The 23,817-nt window shown below is 42.6% G+C and overlaps 1 protein-coding gene across 1 annotated transcript in view; it reads left to right on the top strand.

Annotated features, from left to right (window-relative positions):
• LOC134345208 (collagen alpha-5(IV) chain-like) overlaps positions 1 to 23,817 on the top strand; it is a 205,084-nt gene that overhangs the window by 130,186 nt on the left and 51,081 nt on the right. The window contains exons 33-35 of the mRNA XM_063045494.1: positions 814 to 903; positions 11,649 to 11,783; positions 22,267 to 22,365. Of these exons, the coding sequence (XP_062901564.1) occupies positions 814 to 903; positions 11,649 to 11,783; positions 22,267 to 22,365 (324 nt within the window). The remainder of the gene's footprint in view (positions 1 to 813; positions 904 to 11,648; positions 11,784 to 22,266; positions 22,366 to 23,817) is intronic.

The raw sequence follows: 23,817 nt of genomic DNA, 5'->3' as shown, positions 1-23,817 counted from the left end.
AATTAAACATAACGCAAAACCAGAAATAATATAAAAGTGAGGTAGTTTTCATGGGTTCAATGACCATTTAGAAATTAGATGGCAGAAAGGAAGATGCTGTTTCTGAACCACTGAGTATGTGTCTTCAGGCTTCTGTACCTCCTTCCTGAGGGTAACAATGAGAACAGGGCACGTCCTGGGTGATGGGCTGATCCTTCGTAAAGGATGCGTCTTCATGAGGCACTGCTCCTTGAAGATCTCTTGGAAACTATGGAGGCTACTAACCATGACGAAGCCGACTAATTTTACAAATTTCTGTAGCTTCTTTTGATCCTGTTCCGTAGCTCACCCCCCCCCCGCCACCCCCCATACCAGACAGTGATTCAGAGATTCTTGTTGCATTCTGCTGGTTGAATCATTTTTTTGTCCGGGCATCTAAAGCTTAGCCAATATTCTATCCCTTTGTGGCTTCCCACCCAAATTCTAAGCATACCTGAGTCTTCTTGGCTTGGTATCTATAGAGGTGAAGAACAGCATTTCGCATGGTGCCCCACTTACTGTACTGAATTGAATGGAATGGGTAAGTAACAGCTCAGGTCATAGTCAAAAGGTCACAGCATTTGCACCAATATCAAATTTGTTATTGTGCCTAATGGCAAATTTTTGTTCTCTTAAAAAAAAATCTCTTATGGTTGAACCATTAGTGAAGTTTAATTGAAGCTTTCAGGACCTTCCAGGTATTAACTAGAGAATTTTTACACTCTCATTTTTTCTTTGCCAGAAATATCTTTTCAGGCTTTTTAATAACTTTACATTGCTTCCATCTTCAAACAGGACCCAAGGGTGAATCGGGTATTATGGGAGAGCCGGGGACCCCAGGGTTAACTGGTCCTCGAGGACCTCAGGGACCAAGTGGAGACAAAGGTAAATGGCAGAAGAGAAAATAATTGCACTTCAGGGAGAACATTGCACTGATATAATGCTTTGTTCAAAATGTTTCACAACTTTTCATGCAAGGAGTTGTTTTATGAATGTGGTGACTGGTGGCAAGTTGTTATTAGAATCTGAGGGTCTTAAGCACTGGTTCAGCATAACGTGATCGTGCATAGTTTAAATAGGACGGTATTTAAGCCCCACAATGTAACGTATGGATCTATTTCTTTAGAGCATTGACTCCCCTTAGCACTACATATGGACTGATAACTTACCTATGTGCATTGATCTGTTGTCTACACATGTACATTGGTTCCTCTCTCTCGCTGTTATGTGAATTCAACAGTTAAAGCCATCTCCCATGTGTGTGTGCTTTTATTTAATTAACATATAGTTGCACAGACATAAAAAGTAGGCAATGAGTATGAACCTGAATGTCAGAGAATATCACCAACTGCACCAACAGTTACGGGATGATTATGGGACGAGACAGTGAGAGGAAAGAGTTAACCAGTACCGAGTATGCTGTCACTGATGCTAACAAAGGGACACGTGAGTAACTGCAGAGTACACAGCGAAAGACATACAACTAGCACAGTTTAAGTGAAAATAACATGGCAATGGCTTTAGTTGGGAAAGTTGATGAATTTGATAACGCTAATGAAGGCTGGGAGTCATATATCAAAAGCGTTGAACTGTATTGTAAGGCAAATGACATGGATGAAGAAAAGAAAGTATCCACACTTCTTAGCTTAATAAAAGCTAAAACATACAGGCTTTTATGCAACTTAGTAACTCCTGAAAAGCCAGCAAGTAAGGCATTTGACAAAATTGTTAGAGGAAAAAAAAACGCTTTAGCACCTAAGCCGCTGGTAATAGCTGAGAGTTATAGATTTTACAAAAAAAACAGTCAAATGATGAATGCATTTCTGAATACATAGCAGAACTGTGCAAACTTTTCCAATACTGTGACTTTAGAGATGGACTTTCTGGTGCATTAAGGGACAGGTTTGTATGTGGCACCCAAAAGAGGCTACTGTCAGAGAGAGACCTGACCCTAGAATGGGCATTGACCATTGCAATATCGTTGGGGACTGCAGCGAAGGATGCAGCACAACTACAGAAAGAGGTTAGAATGTGAAATGCACAAGATGTCCCTGACCGGTGCAAAAAGCCAAAAATGTTATCAATGGGGCAAATCCTCCCATGATGCAAATGAATCAAAGACCAAGCTTGCAGAAAGTGTTACAGAGAGGATATGCAAGTTATACAAAAGCACAACCAAAGAGAAAAAAACACACAGAATGAAAGGTTTCAAACACAAAACTAAGCAAATGCATAAAGTGACCAAATGTGAAACAGAATCAGATAACACAGAGTCTGACAAAGTTGAGCTGTCATGCTTAGAACTGCAGAGTATTACTGAATCAGATCACAAAATCATATGCATCACAACAGATGTGTCTGGTGTAAAATTGAAAATGGAGCTGGATACATTGTCAGCTTTGTCTGTAATTTTGGAGCCTGACTATAACGGACTTCTCTAAGCTACCACTAGAGAAGACCTCAGTGATGCTAAAGACCTCCCCAGGCAAAGAAGTGCCTCCCAAAGGTAAACTGAAAGTGAATGTGATGTAGGAAGGCCAAATACAGCAGCTAAAGCTTTGTGTTGAAAAGTGGAGGGCCATCACTTTTCGGACATGAATGGTTGAGAAAAATCCAACTAGACTTGCACACAATTGAAGCTCTCAATGTGTCATCAACAGGCAACAGCAGCCCAAACAGTAGCACTAACTGGAGACTGTCACAGCAGCTTAAGCTAATTAGATGGTATTTGAGAAGGGTATTGGTAAACTCAAAGACATGAAGGCCAGAATTGAACTGGATGAAGCAGCAACACCAAGATTCCACAAAGCTTGTCCAGTGCCTAGTGCTCTACATCCTGAAGTGGAAGCTCAACGTCAGAGCTTGGGGGTGTCTGGAATTCTCTCCAGAGTTGAGCAGAGAAATTAAGCCAGGCCCACTGTCTCAGTGATCAGAAAAGGAAGGCTGGAGCCGTTCACATATGTGAGGATTATTAAGTGAGCATCAACCCGGTGCTGCATACTGAGCAGTATCCTCTGCCATGAATAGAAGACATTTTTGCATCTTTGGCAGGCGGGGAGAGGTTTTCAAAGATTGGCTTGTCACAGGCCTATCTGCAAATGGAGACCAAGAGGTAAAGCAGGAAGTTCCTCACAATTAACACTCTCAAGGGACTGTTCCAGTATAATCATCTCATCTTTGACATTGCATCAGCTCCAGCAACTTGGCAAAGAGCAATGGACCAAGGCTTTGGCGCGGAAGAGGCATCTTTTCTGTGTAAAGCGTCTGTTAAGGTTTCCTTTTTGCTCTTTTTCTCCCCCTTTTTACTGTACCATTTAAATAGCTGTGGAGACTCTTCGTGCCGGATGTCGGAGAACTGGGAGACCCAGAGTCTCCCGGGGAACTACATCTGCGTGAAGTGCATCTGACTACAGCTCCTTGAAGACCGTGTTAGGGATCTGGAACAGGAACTGGATGACCTTCAGCTTGTACAGGAGAGCGAGGATATAATTGATCGAAGTTACGGGGAACTAGTCACCCCAAAGTTGCAGGAGGTGAATAGCTGGGTGACTGTTAGGAGAAATGGAAATAGGGAGTTAGAGCAGAGCACACCTGTGGTCATTCCCCTTAAATAAAAACAAGTATACCGCTTTGGATACTTTTATGGGGGATGACCTCCTGGGAGAAAGCCATGGCGACCGGGTAACAGGCACTGAGCATGGGCCCGTGGTGCAGAAGGGAACGAGAGAGAGAAGAAGGGAGTTGTGGTGATAGGGGACTCGATAGTGAGGGAAACAGACAGGAGATTCTGTGGACGTAAATGGGATACCCGGGATGGTATGTTGCCTCCCAGGTGCCAGGGTCAGGGATGTCTCAGATCTCACTCACTACATTTTGGAGAGGGAGAGGGAGCAGCCAGATGTCTTGGTACATATTGGTACCAATGAATAGGAAGGAAAAGCAATGAGGTCCTGAAAAGAGAATTTAGAGTGCTAGGTAGAAAGCTGAGAAGCAGGACCTCCAGGGTAGTAATTTTTGGAATGCTGCCTGTGCCACGCACCAGTGAGGGTAGAAACAGGATGATTTGGCAGATAAGTGCGTGGCTGAGAAGCTGGTGCAGGGGGCAGGGTTCAGGTTCTTGGATAACTGGGATCTCTTCTGGGGGAGGTATGACCAGTTCAAAAGTGACGGGTTGCACCTGAACCTGAGGGGGAACCAATAATCTCGCAGGCAGGTTTGTTAGAGCTGTTGCAGGGAGTTTAAACTAACTTGGCAGAGGGGTGGGAACCAGAGTGAAGGGCCTCAGGAAACGACAGATGGTAAAAAAGTAAAGACAGCGTGCAGTCAGATTGTCAGGAAGGGCCGGCAGGTGATGGGGCTTAGTTGCAGCCAACAGGCTGAGTATCAAATCATTAGGGATGCAGAGTCAGAAAGGATAGCAAATATGGTACTAAAGGTGTTGTATCTAAATACGTGGAGTATAAGAAATAAGGTGGATGATCTTGTTGCAATATTACAGATTGCCGGGTATGATGTTGTGGCCATCACTGAATTGTGGCTGAAGGATGGTTGTAGTTGGCAGCTGAATGTCAAAGGTTACGTGTTATATCGGAGGGATAGGAAGGTAGGCAGAGGGAGTGGAGTGGCTCTGCTGGTAAAGAATGGCATCAAATCAGTAGAAAGAAGTGACATAGGATTGGAAGATGTTGAATCCTTGTGGGTTGAGTTAAGAAACTGCAAGGGTTGATGGCAGTTATATACAGGCCTCCCAACAGTGAAGTAAACCACAGGTTACAACAGGAAATAGAAAAGGCGAGTCAAAAGGGCAATATTATGGTAGTCATGGGAGATTTTAACATATAGGTCAGTTGGGAAAATCAGGCTGGTAATGGATCTCAAGAGAGTGAGTTTGTTGAATGCCTGTGAGATGGCTTTTTAGAGCAGTTTGTCATTGAGCCTACTAGGGGATCAGCTACACTGGATTGGGTGTTATGTAATGACTGGAGGCGATCAGAGAGCTTAAGGTAAAAGAACCCTTAGGAACCAGTGATCACAATACTATTAAGTTCAACTTGAAATTTGATAGGGAGAAAGTAAAGTCTGATGTAGCAGTATTTCAGTGGAGTAAGGGAAATTACAGTGGTATGAGAAAGGAATTGGCCAAAGTAAATCGGAAGGAGCTGCTAGCAGGGCTGTCAGCAAAGCAGCAATGGTGTGCATTTCTGGGAAAAATGAGGAAGGTGCAGGACATCTGTATTCTAAAAATGAAGAAATTCTCAAATGGTAAAATAGTACAACGTAGCTGACAAAGGAAATCAAGGCTATTGTAAAAACAAAAGAAAGGGCATACAACAAAACAAAAATTAGTGGGAGGATAGAGGATTGGGAAGTTTTTAAAAACCTACAGAGAGCAACTAAAAAAAATCATTAGAAGGGAAAAGATGAAATATGAAAGCAAGCTAGCAAATAATATCAAAGTGGATAGTAAAAGCTTTTTTCAAGTATGTTAAAAATAAAAGAAATGAGACTGGACGTAGGACCACTAGAAAATGAGGCAGGAGAAATAATAATGGGAGACAAGGAGATGGCCGATGAACTAAATGAGTATTTTGCATCAGTCTTCACTGTAGAAGACACGAGCAGTATGCCTGATGTTGTGTGTGAAGGAAGAGAAGTGGGTTCAGTTACTGCTACAAGAGAGAAGGTGCTCAAAAAGCTGAAAGATCTAAAGGAACACAAGTCACCCAGACCAGATGAACTGCACCCCAGGGTTCTGAAAGAGGTAGCGTTAGAGATTGTGGTGGCATTAGAAATGATCTTTCAAAAATGATTGGACTCTGGCATGGTGCCAGAGGACTGGAAAATTGCATATGTCACTCCACTCTTTAAGAAAGGAGGAAGGCAGCAGAAAGGAAATTATAAACCAGTTAGCCTGACCTCAGTGGTTGGGAAGATGTTGGAGTCAATTGTTAAGGATGAGGTGATGGAGTACTTGGTGACACAGGACAAGATAGTACAGAGTCAGCATGGTTTCCTTCAGAGTAAATCCTGCCTGATGAACCTGTTGGAATTCTTTGAGGAGATTATAAGTAGGAGAGATAAAGGGGATGCCATGGATGTAGTATACTTGAACTTTCAGAAGGCCTTTGACAAGGTGCCACACATGAGGCTGTTTACCAAGTTAAGAGCCAATAGTATTACAGGAAAGTTACTAACATGGTTACAGCATTGGTTGATTGGCGAGTGGGAATAAAAGGATTCTTTTCTGGTTGGTTGGCTGCCAGTGACTAGTGGTGTTTTGCAGGGGTCGGTGTGGGGACCACTTCTTTTTATGCTGTATATAAATGATTTAGGTGATGGAATAGATGGCTTTGTTGCCATGTTTGTAGATGATATGAAGATTGGTGGAGGGGCAGGTAGTGTTGAGGAAACAGGTAGGATGCAGGAGGACTTAGATTAGGAGAATGGGCAAGAAAGTGGCAAATGAAATACAATGTTAGAAAATGCATGGTCATGCACTTTGGTAGTAGAAATAAATGTGCAGACTATGTTCTAAACAGGGAGAAAATCCGGGAATCTGAGATACGTTGGTACTTGGGAGTCCTTGTGCAGAACACCCTGAAGGTTAACCTGCAGGTTTAGTTGGCGGTGAGGAGGGCAATTGCCATGTTAGCATTCATTTCAGGAAGTCTATAATACAAAAGCAGGGATGTGATGCTGAGGCTTTATAAGGCACTGTTGAGGCAACACATTGAGTATTGTGAACAGATTTGGGCGTTTCATTTTAGAAAAGATGTGCTGGCATTGGAGAGGGTCCAGAGGAGGTTCACAAGGATAATTGCAGGAATGAAAGGGTTACCATATGAGGAACATTTGATGGCTCTGGATCTGTACTCACTGGAATTCAGAAGGATGAGGAGGGATCTCATTGAAACCTTTCGAATGTTGAAAGGCCTAGACAAGTAGATGTGGAAAGGATGTTTCCCATGGTGGGGGAGTCTAGGACAAAAGGGCACAGCCTCAGGATAGAGGGCACCCTTTCAAAACAGATGCGGAGAAATTTCTTTAGCCAAAGGGTGGTGAATTTGTGGAATTTGTTGCCACATGTAGCTGTGGAGGCCAGGTCATTGGGTGTATTTAAGGCAGAAATTGATAGGTTCTTGATTGGACATGGCGTCAAAGGTTACAGAGAGAAGGCCGGGAACTGGGGTTGAGGAGGAGATTAAAAAAGGGATCAGCCATGATTGAATGGCCGAGCAGACTCGATGAGCCAGATGGCCTAATTCTGCTCCTATATCTTATGGTCTTATGGTCCAAGTGCTCCAAGATATCCCAACAACACATTGTTACCTTGATGACATCATCATGATTGGCAAGAATGATGAAGAGAACCTCCTGAACCTTGGTGAAGTACTTACTAGGCTGAGTGAGTATGGTCTGCACGCAAAGAGAGGGGAATGTGAGTTCTTCAAGAATGAAATCTCATATTGTGGACATGTCATTGACAAGCAGGGCTTACATAAGTCACAAGAGAAGATTGAAGCAGTGCTACAGGCACCTAAACTGGAAAATGTGTCACAACTCAGGTTCATACTTGGCAGGTTTCTTCCAAACATTGCTACAGTGCTGCATCCATTGAACGCACTGTTACAGACAGGAGCAAAGTGGGAATGGTCAGAAAGATGTGAAAAAGCATTCAAGGAAACAAAGAGACTAATAACATCAGCTGAACTGCTCACCCATTATGACCCATCCCTGCCCATCAGACTAGCATGCACACACTATGAAAGATAAATCTGAACGTCCAATTGCATTTGTTTCAAGATGACTGACAAGCACAGAATGCAACTACACACAGATTGACCAAGGTGCCCATAGTCTAGAATGGGGAATAAAGAAGTTCCACCACGACCTCTATGGATAAAAGTTTATTCTAGTGACAGACTGCCAGCTGCTTCTGTCCATTTTCAATCTCAGGAAGGGAATTCCAGTGATGTCTGCTACCCAGTTACAATGTTGGGCACTGTTCTTAGGAGCCCCTCTGAAATACAAAGAGAAACAAGGAACGACCCAATATTGTCACAGGTCTATGACATCACTATGCAAGGATGGCAGCTCATGGAAACCCTACATTTCCAGAGTTCTCAGTGAGATGAGACCTATTGTTGGTATGTCAACGACCCCTGATACGTGGCTCTCATTTTATGGTTCCCTTTAAACTGTGCACCACAGCGTTAGAGAACCTGCATGAAGGACACCTGGTTACAGTCAAGATGAAGAGACTCACCCGGTAATAGATAAACAGATCGAAGACTTAGCCAAAAGTTGTTCGAGATGCCACAAATTCCAAAATGCACTCCCACAGGTACTGTTACACCCGTGGGAGTGGCCATCGTCACCATGGCAAAGAGTACATGTTGACTTTGCTGGGCCATTCATAGACTCCATGTTTCTGATTGCTGTGAAAGTTCATTTGAAGTGGCAGGAGGTCATACCAATGAAGTCAACCATCTCAGCAAAGATTGTTTCCACTCTGAGAACTATCTTCTCCACAAATGGCTTCCGAACAAATTGAGAGTGAAAATAGACCACAATATTTGTCAGAATAATTCAGACTATTCAGGAAATAAAATGGCATCAGACATTTCAAGTCAGCTCCTCACCACAAAGCAACGAATAGATTAGCTGAAAGGTTTATCCAAACCTTCAAGAAGTTCACTAAAGTGATGGACAAGGAGGACATTTCACTACAGCACAAGGTGGACAACTTCCTTTTCATATATCAGAACTCTGTTCATGCAACGACAAATCAAACACCTGCAATGCTGTTCATGAGCAGGAATCTGAGATCTCACATAGACCTCCTGAAACCAGACCTCAGGAAGAAGTGCAGAATAAACAGTTCGGCCAGTTGCCAAGTGAATCAGCAAGGAGCTTTGAGGTTGGACAGGAAGTCCTAGCTTGTGGATGTTGGAGATCAGACATGGAGATGTCATGTGGACCAGATACTAGATGCTCAACTGAAGAACATGCCCGAGTCGATTGCATCCAGCAAGGTGGACACATTACAGTCACTGAACTCGCCTGTCATTGATGATGTCCCTGACAGCAACGTGACACCAGAAACCAAGAACGTTGTCTTTGTCAAGATACCTGCCAAACCTGATGCCACTCCACAGGTCCTGAGGCACTATCTTAAAAGAAACAGAGCCTGGATATTTAGTATATTTAGGTTAGTTATGGACAATTATTGTGAAAGCCTGTTTATTTGAATATGGCTTGTGAAAGGGAAATTGAATGTTTTGTGCATATACAGTTTTATGTTTCATTAATCTAAAGGGAGAGGAAGTGTAATGTATGGATCTTTCTTTAGAGCAATGACTCCCTTTAGCACTACGTATGGACTGATAACTGATAATAAATATACTTTGAACAATGTAATTTCACCTGGGAATAACCACCAGTGCCATCTATTCCAGGCAGAATTGTTCCATGCGCAATTTACACATGGGAAATGGTCACAAGGCTGATAAATATAATGTTCATTGATTTTCAGCAGCAAGATCATTGTCAAACAAGAAAAAAAGACTTGCATTAAATAGTTTCATTCATGGCCCCTTTGGGATGCCTCCTTACCATAATTGCAGTATTTTTGAAGTAAGAAATGTTGCAGGCAATTCGCATGCAGCAAGCAGTCACCACCATCACCGTGTTAATGACTAGATACTGTTCTAATGGTGTTGATTGAGGGGTAAATATTGGCCAGCTAGATTCTGTTACAATGAACAGAAATACATCGGATTCACATGCTTGACTTAAAAACCTTCTGTCACGATATACACTAGCGATATCAGAACCCAAGTGTAGAGGAAAGACAAACTCCAATGTAGAGATGGCAATGGGAGTTTATTCATAGTAATTCCAAAAGAGTATTGGTGGCTGGGTCAAGTGACGCCACAAGAAGTCTCAAAACTAGAACCCTGCAATTAGCACTAATTGGGTAACCTCTTAACTAATACAGGTAACATGGAATCCCCAAGCCTATCAAAATAAACTTAACAAGCATCAGGAGACTGCATTGCAAAGACTGAGTCGCTCAAGAAGAGCACAAATAACTCTAAACAATTAATTACTCTCATTACACAACAGTTGACCTATTCGGGTGCTCTAAAAAGCTTGGAGCCCAATGTTCTCTGATGCCCCACACAAGCCCAAAGAGCTCATTACACCTACTTGAAGATTTTGAGAGATGCTCCTGGAAACAAGGTATCTTCACTCCCTCCTATGTCATAATATGGTGCAGAAGGGGGCAGCAGCCCTATTCTCGTGCCACCCACTAGGTTGTGTGTGAGAGGGCAAATAGATTGCTTGCCCCGAGTTTCCCTCACACTGTATAGACAAGCATCTAATCTGCTCCCAGTTAATTACCACAGTGGCATGGCTGAGATATTAAATCACTGAGTGTAAATCCCAGCTAGGAACTTGTCATCAGTATTCTGTCAAAAGGCTGACAGTGCAAGCTTGTCTCTGAGTTATAGAAACTATATATCAGTTTCATTTGTGCAAACTGCTCAAAAGCAGCATGGACACTGACTTCTCTAACTTCCGTTAATGCCCCTCCTCCCCCTCGTACCCCATCCGTCACTTATTTATTTATTATTAATTTTTTTATATATATATATTCTTTTTTTCTCTCTCTCCTTTTTCTCCCTCTGTCCCTCTGACTATACTCCTTGCCCATCCTCTGGGTTCCCCCCCCCCTTGTCTTTCTCCCCGGGCCTCCCATCCTATGATCCTCTCATATCCCCTTTTGCCAATCACCTGTCCAGCTCTTGGCTCCATCCCTCCCCCTCCTGTCCTATCATTTTGGATCTCCCCCTCCCCCTCCCACTTTCAAATCTCTTACTAGCTCTTCTTTCAGTCAGTCCTGACGAAGGGTCTCGGCCCGAAACGTCGACTGTCCCTCTTCCTAGAGATGCTGCCTGGCCTGCTGCGTTCACCAGCAACTTTGATGTGCGTTGTGTTCATTCTTTGAACAGCTTTGCTCAAGCACTTGGAATCAGAGTGATACATTAGTTCTAGGTATAACATGAACTTCAAAATGTAAACGTTCTGAAATCTTTGTACCCAAAAGGAGAATACTTCAAGGAAAAAACCTGCTGTTGAAAATAATTCCATGTTCCCATATACTGTATCTCAGTTTATTAATATTAAACTTTCAATAGATTCTGGATCATTGGCAGGACCAACCTTTATTTCTCATCCTGAATAACCATTTTAAATCGCATTAGACCACATTATGAAAGCACTCGCACAATGGCATTAGTGTTCAAAGACATCTTCACCCTGGCACTGCTGCAGTCTGAGGTTCTCACCTTCAGTTACACCAGTTCCCAAGAAGAGTAGAGTAAGCCGATTCAATGGTTGGCACCCAGTAGCACTCAAATCTGCGGTGATGAACTACTTCACGAGGTTGGTTACAGCTGGAATTAACTCCTGCCTGAATGAGGAGCTGGAGCCACATTCGCACAAGCATGTGAAGAGTCCTGACGTGCATCGAAGGAAAGCTGGAAAGCCTCTGGAGAGCCGGGAGGGGAGTTCTTGCCCCAGGATATCCACTTGCTGACTTGCCTGTTGATCTTTCCACGCAGGTAACAAAGGTCGGCCCGGACCGAAGGGTAAAAAAGGTGTGGTTGGAACATGTGGTCAAAAAGGCGAAAAGGGAATGAAAGGCTTTTCAGATGAAATAACAATAAAAGGTGGAAAAGGGGACCCTGGACCTCCAGGTAACTTGCTGCTTTTTTAACTTTATGAAATGTTGCAGTAAATAGAAATATGAATTGTATGTTGACCGTTTTTAGTCCTGTTGATCAATCTGTATTTTTATTAGTGGTAATCTGCTGTCATTAGCAGGTAAGCAAGGAATTCTCTTTAAATTTAGGGAAATCTGGGAGAGAATTTAAGATTCAAAAGTCAAAGTAAATGCTATTATCAGAGGGCATATATGCCACTACATACAACCCTGTGATTCATTTTCCTACAGGCATACTCAGCAAATCTGTAGAATAGTAACTGTAGCAGGATCAATGAAAGATAAACCAGTGTGCAGAAGGCAACAAATTGTGCAAATGAAAATATAAATAAATGGCAATAAGTAACAAGAACATGAGATAATGAGATGAAGAGTCCTAAAATGAGATTATCCGTTGTAGGAACATTTCAATGATGGGGCAAGTGAGTGTAGTTATCACCTTTGTTCAAGAGCCTGATGGTTGAGGGGTAGTAACTGTCTTGAGTCTGGTTGTGCGAGTCCTGAGGCTCTTGTACCTTCCACTTGATGGCAGCAGTGAGAAAAGAGCACGACCTGGGAGGTGGTGATCTCTGATGGGACAGCATTTCCTTTAGATGTGCTCATTGGCTGGGAGGGTTTTACCCGTGACATACTGGGCTAAATCTACTACCTTTTGTAGCATTTTCCGCTCAAAGGCATTGGTGTTTCCATACCTTGCCATGATGCAGCCAATCAATTTACTCTCCACTACACATCTATAGAAGTTTGACAAAGTTTTTGATGTCATTCCAAATTCCTGTTATTTCACCATATCTATGAGAACGAAAGAATCAGACAAAAAGTTTGCAACAGCCCCTGTGAGAAGAGAAGGGGAGGGTCGTTACTATGTCTTGTTATTTCATCACCAGGTCAGTACCAATAGTTTTCAGAATGCATAGTGATTTCAAAGCCCATTGTGGGAGTTACAAATACTACTCATCCACTGGGCATTTTGCATTGTCTGATAATTGCACAACATTGCTTCAAAAAGAATCCAAAACGTATTCGTTAGTGAAGTCAGCTACATCAATTGGTTGATTCAGATCTTTAGACAGTGCAACCCTTCTGCATTTCCATTTCAGAGAGAACCTGCAGTGTGGATGAATGATAGCAGTCTTCTTCACTGCACAATTGAATTAGCTTCCAATAGAAATCAAGCTTTTACCAGACTTAACAAATTGTTACAATTCTCTATCTTATGTCATATATGTTTTAAATATTGATGACTGGAAGAATTGAATCAGCCCATGATTGAATGGCAGAGCAGACTCAATGGGCTGAATGGCCTACTTCTGCTCCTATACCTTATGGTCTTAATTTGTATTAAAACTCAATTTTAGAAATCATTCCCTTGTGTTAAAAAATATGATTATGTACCACCTACCGTTATCTCAAGATGACCCAATCAAGTGCTTTTAAAGTGTATGATAATTTCTGTATAGCGAGGTCCAAAAATGCAATCTATCAAAATTGTTGAAGTTGTAATTAGCAGAGAGGTCAGAACAAATTTTCCCAGGACAGAAATAACTAATACATAACTTTAAGGTGATTGGAGGAAACTATGGGAGGGGGGGATGTCAGAGATAAGTTCTTTACAAAGAGAGCGGTGGGTGCATGGGGTGGTGATAGGGGCATTTAAGAAAGTCTTAGATAGGCACATGGACGCTAGGTAAAATGGAGGGCTAAAAAGGAGGGAAAGGTTAGGTATATCTTAGAGTAGATTAAAAGGTCAGCCGAACATCGTGGGCCTGTACAATGCTGTAATGTTTCATGTTTTAGGTGATACAAGTTGGCCTATTTAGGCCATCAGTCTTCAGTGAGGTAATACACAAATTAGATTAGATTATGAGGACTTTCAGTCCTCATTTATTGTCATTTAGAAATGCATGCATTAAAAAATGATACAATGTTCCTCCAGAAAGATATCACAGAAACACAGGACAAACCAAGACTAAAACTGACAAAACCACATAATTATAACAGATAGTTACAACAGTGCAAAGCAGTACTGTAATTTGATAAAGAGCAGACCATGGGCACAGTAAAAAAAAAGTCTCAAGTCCCGATAGCCCCATCATCTCACGCAGACGGTAGAAGGGAGAAACTCCCCATGCCTCTAAGTGCCACAAACTTGCCGATGCATTGGAAGCACCCAACTGCAGCCGACTCTGAGTCTGTCTGAAAACTTCGAGCCTCTGACCAGCCCTCCGACACCGAGCACCGAGCACCACCTCTGCCGAGCGCTTCGACCCCGTCCCGGCTGCCAAGCAACAAGCAAAGCCGAGGACTCGGGACCTTCTCCTCCAGAGATTCTGGATCACACAGTAGCAGCAGCAGCAGCGAAACAGGCACTTCAGAAGTTTCATCAGATGTTCTTCCATACTCTCACGTCTGTCTCCATCAAATCAGGATTGTGCACGGCACCCTACATGACAGATAACAGATATCATTCACTGGAGTGGCTGCTCTGAGCTACGTCGCGTCGCCATCTTCTCCTTCTCCTTCTCCAAATGATGATGAAACAAAATTAAAGCCCATGGGTTTACTGGCTATATCTTGACATGGAATGAGGATATAATCTGCAAACTCATGGGCTCTAACATTAATGGGCAGAATAGGAATTAACCTGATTGTTCTCCTGTTGGGGGACAGTTAAATAGTGGGATGCCATAGGAGTCGGTGAAGATGTTTCAACTGTTCACAATCCATATTGTAGATTTAAATGAAAAGACCAAATGTAATACAGTGGATTCTGGTTAATTGGTCTATCCGTTAGTCAGGGCAGCCACTTATTTCGGAACTCTTAAAGAACAAAAACTAATCAAGAAAGTTGTCGGGATTTTCTGCATTTATTTGAGACACTATGCTGCTTAATTGGGACAAGAGACTGTTGCCAAACAGTTGCTAACTAGTCAGTCGTGTGCACTTTTGTAGCTGTTAGACACTACACCGTGCTCAGAGTGAATATTTTTGAAATAGTTCTGTGTGCTTGTGTTGCATTATCCATTGGAGCCAACAGACGCCGATGCAAAAAGCAGTGATTTTTGACAATTTTGGTTTTGATTTTGACTTTAAAAAAATTCAGACCCTTACCAAGATGCAGGAAGGCAATGAAGGTAGTCCATTATCCATTATCTGTGCTAGGTGTCTGCACCGATTTTGTTCATTTACAGCAAATCAAAAGAACAGAAGCAAACACTGGAAAAATTCCTCCATCACTAACTATTAGGAACTAATACTGTTTTATAGTACCGTAATTGTATAGGTAGTTTTCCAATCTGTACTGTATTTCATTTAAAATACAATTTGTAACTCATAAATGGTAGTTAGTCTTTTTTTAAAACACCTTTTTAACTTCAGTTAATTGAGTTAGTAATTGGGCCAAAATATTCTAGTCCCAATGTGTCCTAATTAACTGGAATCCACTGTAATTCCATATTTGGTAATGGAACAAAGTTAGATGGCAGTGTGAGGGGTGAGAAGGATGCAGAGAGGATTCACAGACTACAGACAAAAATGAATAAGCAAGGATGTTGTATAGTGTATAATGTTGGCCAATTTGAAGTCATTGCCTTTGGCAGAAAAAAAAATGGAAAAGCAGAGAAATTTGAAAGGTTGTAAATTTCATAGGAACCTGGATATCCTTGTTATGAATCACTGAAAATGAATTTGCAGGTATAGCAAGCAATTAGTAAGGCCAACGGTATGTTGGCCTTTGTTCTAAGAGGATTTGATTAAAAGAATAAAGGCATTTAATCCTGCGATTTTATTGGTCCCTAGTGGAACTGCATTTGGAGTATTGTGTACAGGTCTGGTTTCTCCTTATAACCAATGGTATACTTGGTAGAGATTTACAGACTGATTCCTATGATGGTAGGTTTGTTGTATTAGGAGAGATTAAATGGATTGGGCCTGGAACCTCTAGGGTTCAGAAGAACAAGAAATGATCTCATTGAAACTTACAAAATTCCTACCAAGCTTGACAGGCTAGATGCAAGATTGACATTTCCTCTAGCTGACATGGTAAAACAAGGAGTCTCAAGAAAAGGGATTGTCCTTTCATGCTTGACAGGAAAAGAAATCTCTTCACTCAGAGTCATTGGAATTCTCTGACGTAGAAAGTTGTGAAGGCTCAATTCAGGACAGATTGAAATAATTATTAAACCCTACTCCTGGTTCTACCTCTCTGTAAACACAGAATTTGTGAGATGTTTTGTTAGAGATTGATGGCAATTTCTGCCATTTGCTATGGAGCTGATTCAAGTCCTCACAAAATCATTCAGAATCTTCCCCAATCAGAAGCCCTGGATGAACCATGAGATCCTCAATATGCAGAGAGCCAGATCAAAGACATTCAAGTCTGATGTCCAAGAGAGTTATAAGAAGTCCAGAAATGATCTCTGGAAAGCCACCTCACAGGCAAAGTGGCTATTCCGGACTAAATCTGAATCAACAAAGGATGCTCGATAGTTGTAGCAGGGCCTGAATACTATCACCTCTTATAAGTTAAATCAAGCAACACAGGTGACAACAGGGCTTCGCTTCCAGATGAGCTCAATGTCTTCTGAGCTCATCTTGACCATCAAAACATGGAGGAACTGTTGTAAAAAAAACCTCTTATAACAATGATTAGTGAGGCACAGGGAGATCCCCACGCCACATTCTTTTTCAGTAACTCCATTAAAGGAGCTGCCTTAGTGGAAAATCCATCAATTCTAACTTCTGAGGGTGCACTCACATGTCCCACTTGTGAATGTCCTGTAAATTCATTTAAAATAATTTTACCTTCCATTTCCCAGTTGGTGTTAGTTACATTAATGGTGTTGACTGTGGTTCGGGAACCTCCAGTGTCCCATAAGAATGTAACAGGGTGGCCTCCGACCCTACCATTCACTAGAGGTCTTCCAGTCTTGTCCCACCTTGTGTCACACACCCATGTTGGTGAGGCCTGACACCATCATTGAAGCTCGGGGTACAATCCCCTAGATGGCGATGTGTCCACCACATTGTTTTGTGGGCTTGTTCTATCTGGCCCCTCCAAGGTCAAACCTCCTTGCCCTACTCTCCCACGTCACAGGTTTGGACATTCTCTCTTCATGTGTCCCTCTTGACCACAGTTATAGCATTTAAATACTCCACCTCCAAGTTTCATCTCCTCTGGTTTTCCCCAGGCACTTGATACTGTAGTGGGGTGACATTTGGGGTGGGTCCCCTACCCTCATTTCTCCAGGCAGTTGCCTTACCTCCAACAGGCAGCACTTCATTAGCAGGTTTATTGGGCCTTCGTGTCTCCTTTTCCCATGCTCTACTCATTTTCCTCAGTATCCATGCCTCATTATGCGTAGGTTCACTGGGATCAAACATTTCTAATACCTTTTTAGATTCATCAGTGGAGTGAGACACCAATGTCCTTAACCATCTATTTGAGGGCTCTGATCCTAAATGGTCTCGATCTAATGCAGTTCCATATACTCCTTGGAACACCGTCCATAAACGGGACGCAAACGCAGTAGAATGTTTGCCTCTCCTCTGGTAACATTTGGCTAGCGCCTCTACCGGTTCCTTCTGTTAATACCCGTAACAGTCAATATTGCCGACTTTAATTCCTCATTTGTTCACCCACCATGTCATTGTATATCTGGCAAAGCCAAGTGTATATTTGGATGTAAACACATTATAATCAATTTCATTATTCTCTGATGACTAGTTGCTTGAAACAATTCCCAGGGGTCATCTCTGAACCCACAAATCCTGATACCTTTGGCAATATCTCTCAGCTGCTGTACCCCAAACGGAGTAGTGTATGTTATACAGTATTCTGGTTTTGATTTCCTGCCCCAGCTCCTCCCTCTCTAATAGTAACTAAGGGGGCCAGTGGCACCGTTGGCACCGATGATCCTTTAGCATTGTATGCGGGCACAGGATCCTCAGGAAAAAGCACTTTGTCATTATCACAACCATATCTCATCACATCATCTGCTAAATTTCTGTATCACATTTATTTTTTAAGTTTTTTCAAGTCTGTCCCAAGCCTTGTGCCCATCAGGCCAGTTTCTGTGGCATAAAGTGACTGAGAGTATGAGACTCCCCCCCACCCAGGTAGGACGCCAGTCGATCACGCAGTTAACCCCCAGCATTTGCCGGTACCCATTTTCAGCTGGGTGGACTGGAGCAGTGTGTGGTTAAGTGCCTTGCTCAAAGACACAACACGCTGCTTTGGCCAAGACTCAAACCCACGACCTTCAGATCATGAGCCCAACGGCCTAACCACTTGGCCACGCGCCACATTTATAGCTACTATTAAATCACTGCACCGTTTCTTTAATTCCTCTGCCTGGCTTTTGGTTATATTAGTTTCTTCCTGTTTACTTTGTTCTTTAACCAATTTCTCACATTTCAGCTGAAATTGATTCATATGCACCAACTCCATACTCCTTTGTCCCCATAAATCTAACATTTCCCTTGAGGATTTCTAACTCCTTTTGGAGCATTCTGTTTTCATCTTCTAACCTACCTCGCTCGGCGTCAGATTTCCTGTCAACTCCTTAATGAGGCAGGCAACTGCTACTGGCTTCAGTAGCCGCTTAATTTCCTTATCTGACAATTTCCCTTTGGCAATTTTTAAAAGAGCTGTGCCACCTTCAACGCTGGTGTGTCCAGCATGCTTCCCGTATTGTGGCCGTTTCCCCAATGCCTACTTCCAATCAAACAATCCAAGTCCTTCAGACTTGCAGAAGTCCCTGAATTCTTCATCCTGGGTCAGAACTAACTAGCTACCCAGTCCCCTGATCTCTGTTTCTCACCCACATGGTCTGGCTCAAGTGGAGATTTAACCTTGAGGCCACTCAACAGGAGATTTAACCTTGAGGCCACAACAGGGACGCCAGTTCTGTTGTAAAAATGAATTTCTTATAATGATGATTAGTGAGGCACAGAGAGATCTGTATTTACTGACAAGTACCTTTAGTATTTAAACTAACAAGTATGTGAATTCATACACTAAATACCTTGTGTGCCCACCCGCTAAGTGTCCCTGATTCTCCTGAATAGTTAAAGAACAGCAAAGGTATTACCCGGGCAAAGGAGTCTACACTGCCCTGGTGTTCCTTGTTGTCCTGATTCATTCGCCACGTGCTTCACGCAGGGTTGCTCACACTTGTATCTGTGATGGTTATTCTTCGAAGTTACTACTGCCAGCACACATGAAGCCTCCACTTTTTTACCCATTCCTTATCAATTCAAATATTGCGTTCCAGTGTCATTGGCCACAGGCCATGTCCCTGTCCTTTAACACCTCGTTATTGGCTCTGCTCCAAGCCAGCATCCATTTATTGCCCTCTTCCCATCAAGTGACAGTCAATAATTTATGGCTCTTTGTTCTCAATCAGCAACGAGCTTGAAACACTCCAGGCAGGCATCAACCCCAACATTCACAAACCTACATGTTATAGCCAACCAAAGAACATCTCACAAATAACTTCGTATTTGGTAATGATCTCCAGTCCAGCAGATTACCTGAAGAATCATTGTGTCTTCTTTAAAACATTGATCAAGCCCAGCGTGTCAAGCTCACAAAATGGAGAACAGTGTGTCTGCACAAAATGGCAGCCTCCATCCCCAAGCATGCAGCAAGAACAAAGACAATTAGTCTGTTTGCTTCCACTGTTCTTGATTCATTTGAATTCACTGATTTGTAGGCTGTCATTCTTTCTGGCCAGCAGAACCGTCATGAACTCCCACAGTATCCAGTCATCCTATGATTTCAGTCCCTGAGGTCAACGTGTGGAAAGCCTTCGGTAGGGTGAATCCATGAAAAATATGTGGCCTAGATAGGGTACCTGGCCAAAAACTAAAGACCTGTGCTGATCTACTGGCTGAAGTGTTCACTGGGATCTTTAATGTTTCATTTCAACAGTCTGGGGCACCCACCTGCTTCAAGTGGTCTTCAATTATACTGGTGCCCAAGAAGAAAATGGTGACCTGCCTCAGTGACTATCACCCAGTAACACTTACGTCCACTGTGATGAAGTGTTTAGAGAGGTTGGTGATGAAACATATCAACTACTGCCTGAGAGCGACTTAGATAGTCATAGTCATGCTTTATTGATCCCAGGGGAAATTGGTTTTCATTACAGTTGCACCATTAATAATTAAATAGTAATAAAAATAGATCTGCTCCATTTTGCCTACTGGAGAACAGGTTACAGCAGACACCACCCCTTTAGCTCTTCATTCCACCCTGGGACATCCGGACAGCAAAGATGCTTACATCAGGGTGCTCTTCGTTTACTACAACTCAAAACTGGTCAATAAGACATTGGCCTCAATACCTCCTTGTGCAATTGGATCCTTGATTTCCCCCACTTGCATTCCCTGGTCAGTTCATGTTTGGCAATAACATGACCTCCACGATTTTCATCAGCACAGCTGCATCACAAAATACTGTGTGCTTTGCTCCCTGACTGTGTGGCGAAGCAACACACACTAAATGCTGTGTGCTTCACTCCCTGACTGTCCCTGACTGTGTGGCTAAACAACACACACTAAATGCTGTGTGCTTCACTCCCTGACTGTCCCTGACTGTGTGGCTAAACAACACACACTAAATGCTGTGTGCTTCGCTCCCTGACTGTGAGGCTAAGCACAGCTCCAGAACCATATTCAGGTTTGCAATGACACCAGCACCATAAGCTGAATCAACATATTGGATGGAGATTGAAAATCTGGCTGAGTGGTGCCACAACAACAACCTCTTACTCAATGTCAGCAAGACCAAGGAGCTGATTACTGACTTTGGGAGAGTGAAACCAGAGGTACATGAGCCTCGTCAGAGGATCAGAGGTGGAGAGGGTCAGCAACTTAAAATTCCTCAGTGTTATTACTTCAGAGGACCTATCCTGGGCCCAGCACATAAGTGCAATTAGGAGAAAGCTATGGCAGCACTTCTACTTCCTTAGCAGTTTGCAGACATTTGGCATGACATATAAGACTCTGACAAACTTTTATAGATGTGCAATGGAGAGTATATTTACTGGCTGTATTACTGCCTGGTATGGAAGCACCAATACCCTGAATGAAAAATCTTACAAGTAGTAGTCCCCACCATTGAGCACATCTACATGTAACGTTGTCACAGGAAAGCAGCATCCATCATCGGAACCCCCACCACCCAGGTCATGCTCTCTTCTCACTGCTGCTATCAGGAAGAAGGTACAGGAGCCTTAGGACTCACATCAAGCTCCTGAACCAAAGGGGATAACTTCACTCAACTTCACTGGTCCCATCAATAAAATGTTCCCACAACCAATGGATTCACTTTCAAGGACTCATCATCTCCTGTTCTCAATATTTATTGCTTATTTATTTATTATTATCATTGTTATTATTATTTCTTCCTTTTTGTGCTTGCAGAGTTTGTTGTCTTTTGCACATTGATTGAACATCCAAATTGGTGTGGTTTTCATTGATTCTGCTTTAGTTATTATTCTGTAGATTTATTGATTATGCCCACAAGAAAATGAATCCCAGAGTGGTATTTGGTGATAAATATTTACTTTGATAATAAATTTACTTTAAGATCTTAATGAGCTTCATTGGTGGTAACAATTATACTTAAAAACTCTTGTGCTTGATGGACGATTTGAAGTTCACTTTGTGGTCCATTGATAATCTACCATTTATTACCTGAACTTTACTCAAGAACTATTAAAAGTTCAAGTGTATAATGCTTAGGTGCATTTTTTAGGTTGAGGGCCACTCTCACACTTTACCACATTGTAAGAACTCCAAAATAAGGGACCTTTTATTTTTCCATTATTCTCTTCATATTTCACTATTATGTTCAAAAATAACCATCTTTCTAATAAAAATGGTCTTGTGATTTGACTTCAGATAGATTTGCAGAACAACTCCAGTCTGCTGTTAGTTTTGTATTCTAACTTCCTCACATCATGCTATTCAACTCAAATCAAGAGATGCTGGGGGTTTCCTTGACTTTGTGTGACAGTGTAAAATGAGAGATAACAAGTCAGCAACCCATCTTCTATCTCTCTCAGTCTTTTGTCTCCATCATAGTCAATGCAATTAACCACTGAGAATGGCAAATCAGAGCAAGTGAGTGGCCACTGTACTTTTTATACTGTCATAGAAAGTTCCCATTACTCCAAGTGATAGAAGACTGCCCTTTTCCCTGCACCAAAAGAAAAATAAATGGTGTGTTACCCCCAGGACCAATACATTATACCACACAGTGGCCAGCTTAAAAACAGCAAAGGAGAAGACCTGGATGTAGCCTACCTATAGGATTTACAACTGCAATTGCCAGTTAACAAAAGTTGATTTAAAACAAATTAATCTTAAAGTTGAGGGAGGTCTACAAAATGATAAGGAGGATGAAATATCAGGATGGAGTATAACCAGTTATGACTTCTCCTTACCAGGACCGGATCAAGGACCGGGACCAAAGGGTGATACAGGTTGCAATGGTAATCTGGGCCCGGAAGGGAAAGAAGGAATGCCCGGACCTCCAGGTCCTAAAGGTACCAAGATTCAATTACAATTAAGCACTTATCACTAAATTGCAATATCACCGTGCTAAATTTTGCTTCTGTTAACCTAATGGAAATGTGAACATCGTGAAGATATCATTAACCTGGAAAGGACATGGAAAGGATTAATGATGTTACTGGAACAGGAAAGCCTGCATTATAAAGAGAGTAAGGACATGGAAGCTTTAGAGAGGGCTCAGAGGAAATATACCAGGGTGCTGCCTGGACTAGAAGGCATGTCTTATGAGGATAGATTGAGCGAGCTTGGGCTTTTCTCCTTGGAGAGGAGGAGGATGGAGGTAACTTGATAGAGGTGAACAAGATGATAAAAGGCCACAGATCAAGTGGATACCGGAGACTGTTTCCCAGGGTGAAATGACTAATATCAGGAGGCATAATTTTAAGGTGATAGGAGGAAAGTATAAGGGTGATAGAAACATAGAAAACCTACAGCACAATACAGGCCCTTCGGCCCAAAAAGTTGTGCTGAACATGTCCCTACCTTAGAAATTACTAGACTTCCCCATAGCCCTCTATTTTACTAAGCTCCATGTACCTATCCAAAAGTCTCTTAAAAGACCCTATCGTATCCGCCTCCACCACCGTTGTCGGCAGCCCATTCCACGCACTCACCACTCTCTGCGTAAAAACTTACCCCTGACGTCTCTTCTGTACCTACTCCCAAGCACCTTAAACCTGTGCCCTCTTGTGGCAGCCATTTCAGCCCTGGGAAAAAACCTCTTCTGTACCTACTCCCAAGCACCTTAAACCTGTGCCCTCTTGTGGCAGCCATTTCAGCCCTGGGAAAAAACCTCTGACTATCCTCTCAATGCCTCTCATCATCTTATACATCTATCAGGTCACCACTCATCCTCCGTTGCTCCAAGGAGAAAAGGCCAAGTTCACTCAACCTATTCTCATAAGGCATGCTCCCCAATCCAGGCAACATCCTTGTAAATTTCTTCTGCACCCTTTCTATGGTTTCCACATCCTTCCTGTAGTGAGGTGACCAGAACTGAGCACGGTATTCCAAGTGGGGTCTCAACAGGGTCCTATATAACTGCAGTGATGTCAGGGTGATGTCAGAGGTAAGTTCTTCACAGAGAGGGTGGTGAGCGCATGTAATGCTGGGGTGGTGGTAGAGGCAGATACATTAAGGGGATTAAGAAACTCTTAGATGTGCGCTTGGATGATAGAAAGAGGGGGGACTATGTAGGAAGGAAGGGTTAGATTGATCTTAGTAAGTTAAAAGGTTAGCACATAGGAGATCAGTGGGCAAAATTGGAGCACATGGTACTGGGGGTAGGGTACTGACATGGATAGAAAATTGGTTGGTGGACAAGAAACAAAGAGTAGGAATTAACAGGTCCCTTTCAGAATGGCAGGCGGTGACTAGTGGGGTACCACAAGGCTCGGTGCTGGGACCGCAGCTATTTACAATAT

The sequence above is a fragment of the Mobula hypostoma genome, chromosome 4 (genome assembly GCF_963921235.1).
Source record: "Mobula hypostoma chromosome 4, sMobHyp1.1, whole genome shotgun sequence".
Taxonomy (NCBI): domain Eukaryota; kingdom Metazoa; phylum Chordata; class Chondrichthyes; order Myliobatiformes; family Myliobatidae; genus Mobula; species Mobula hypostoma.
This window is presented reverse-complemented; position numbering and strand designations above follow the sequence as displayed.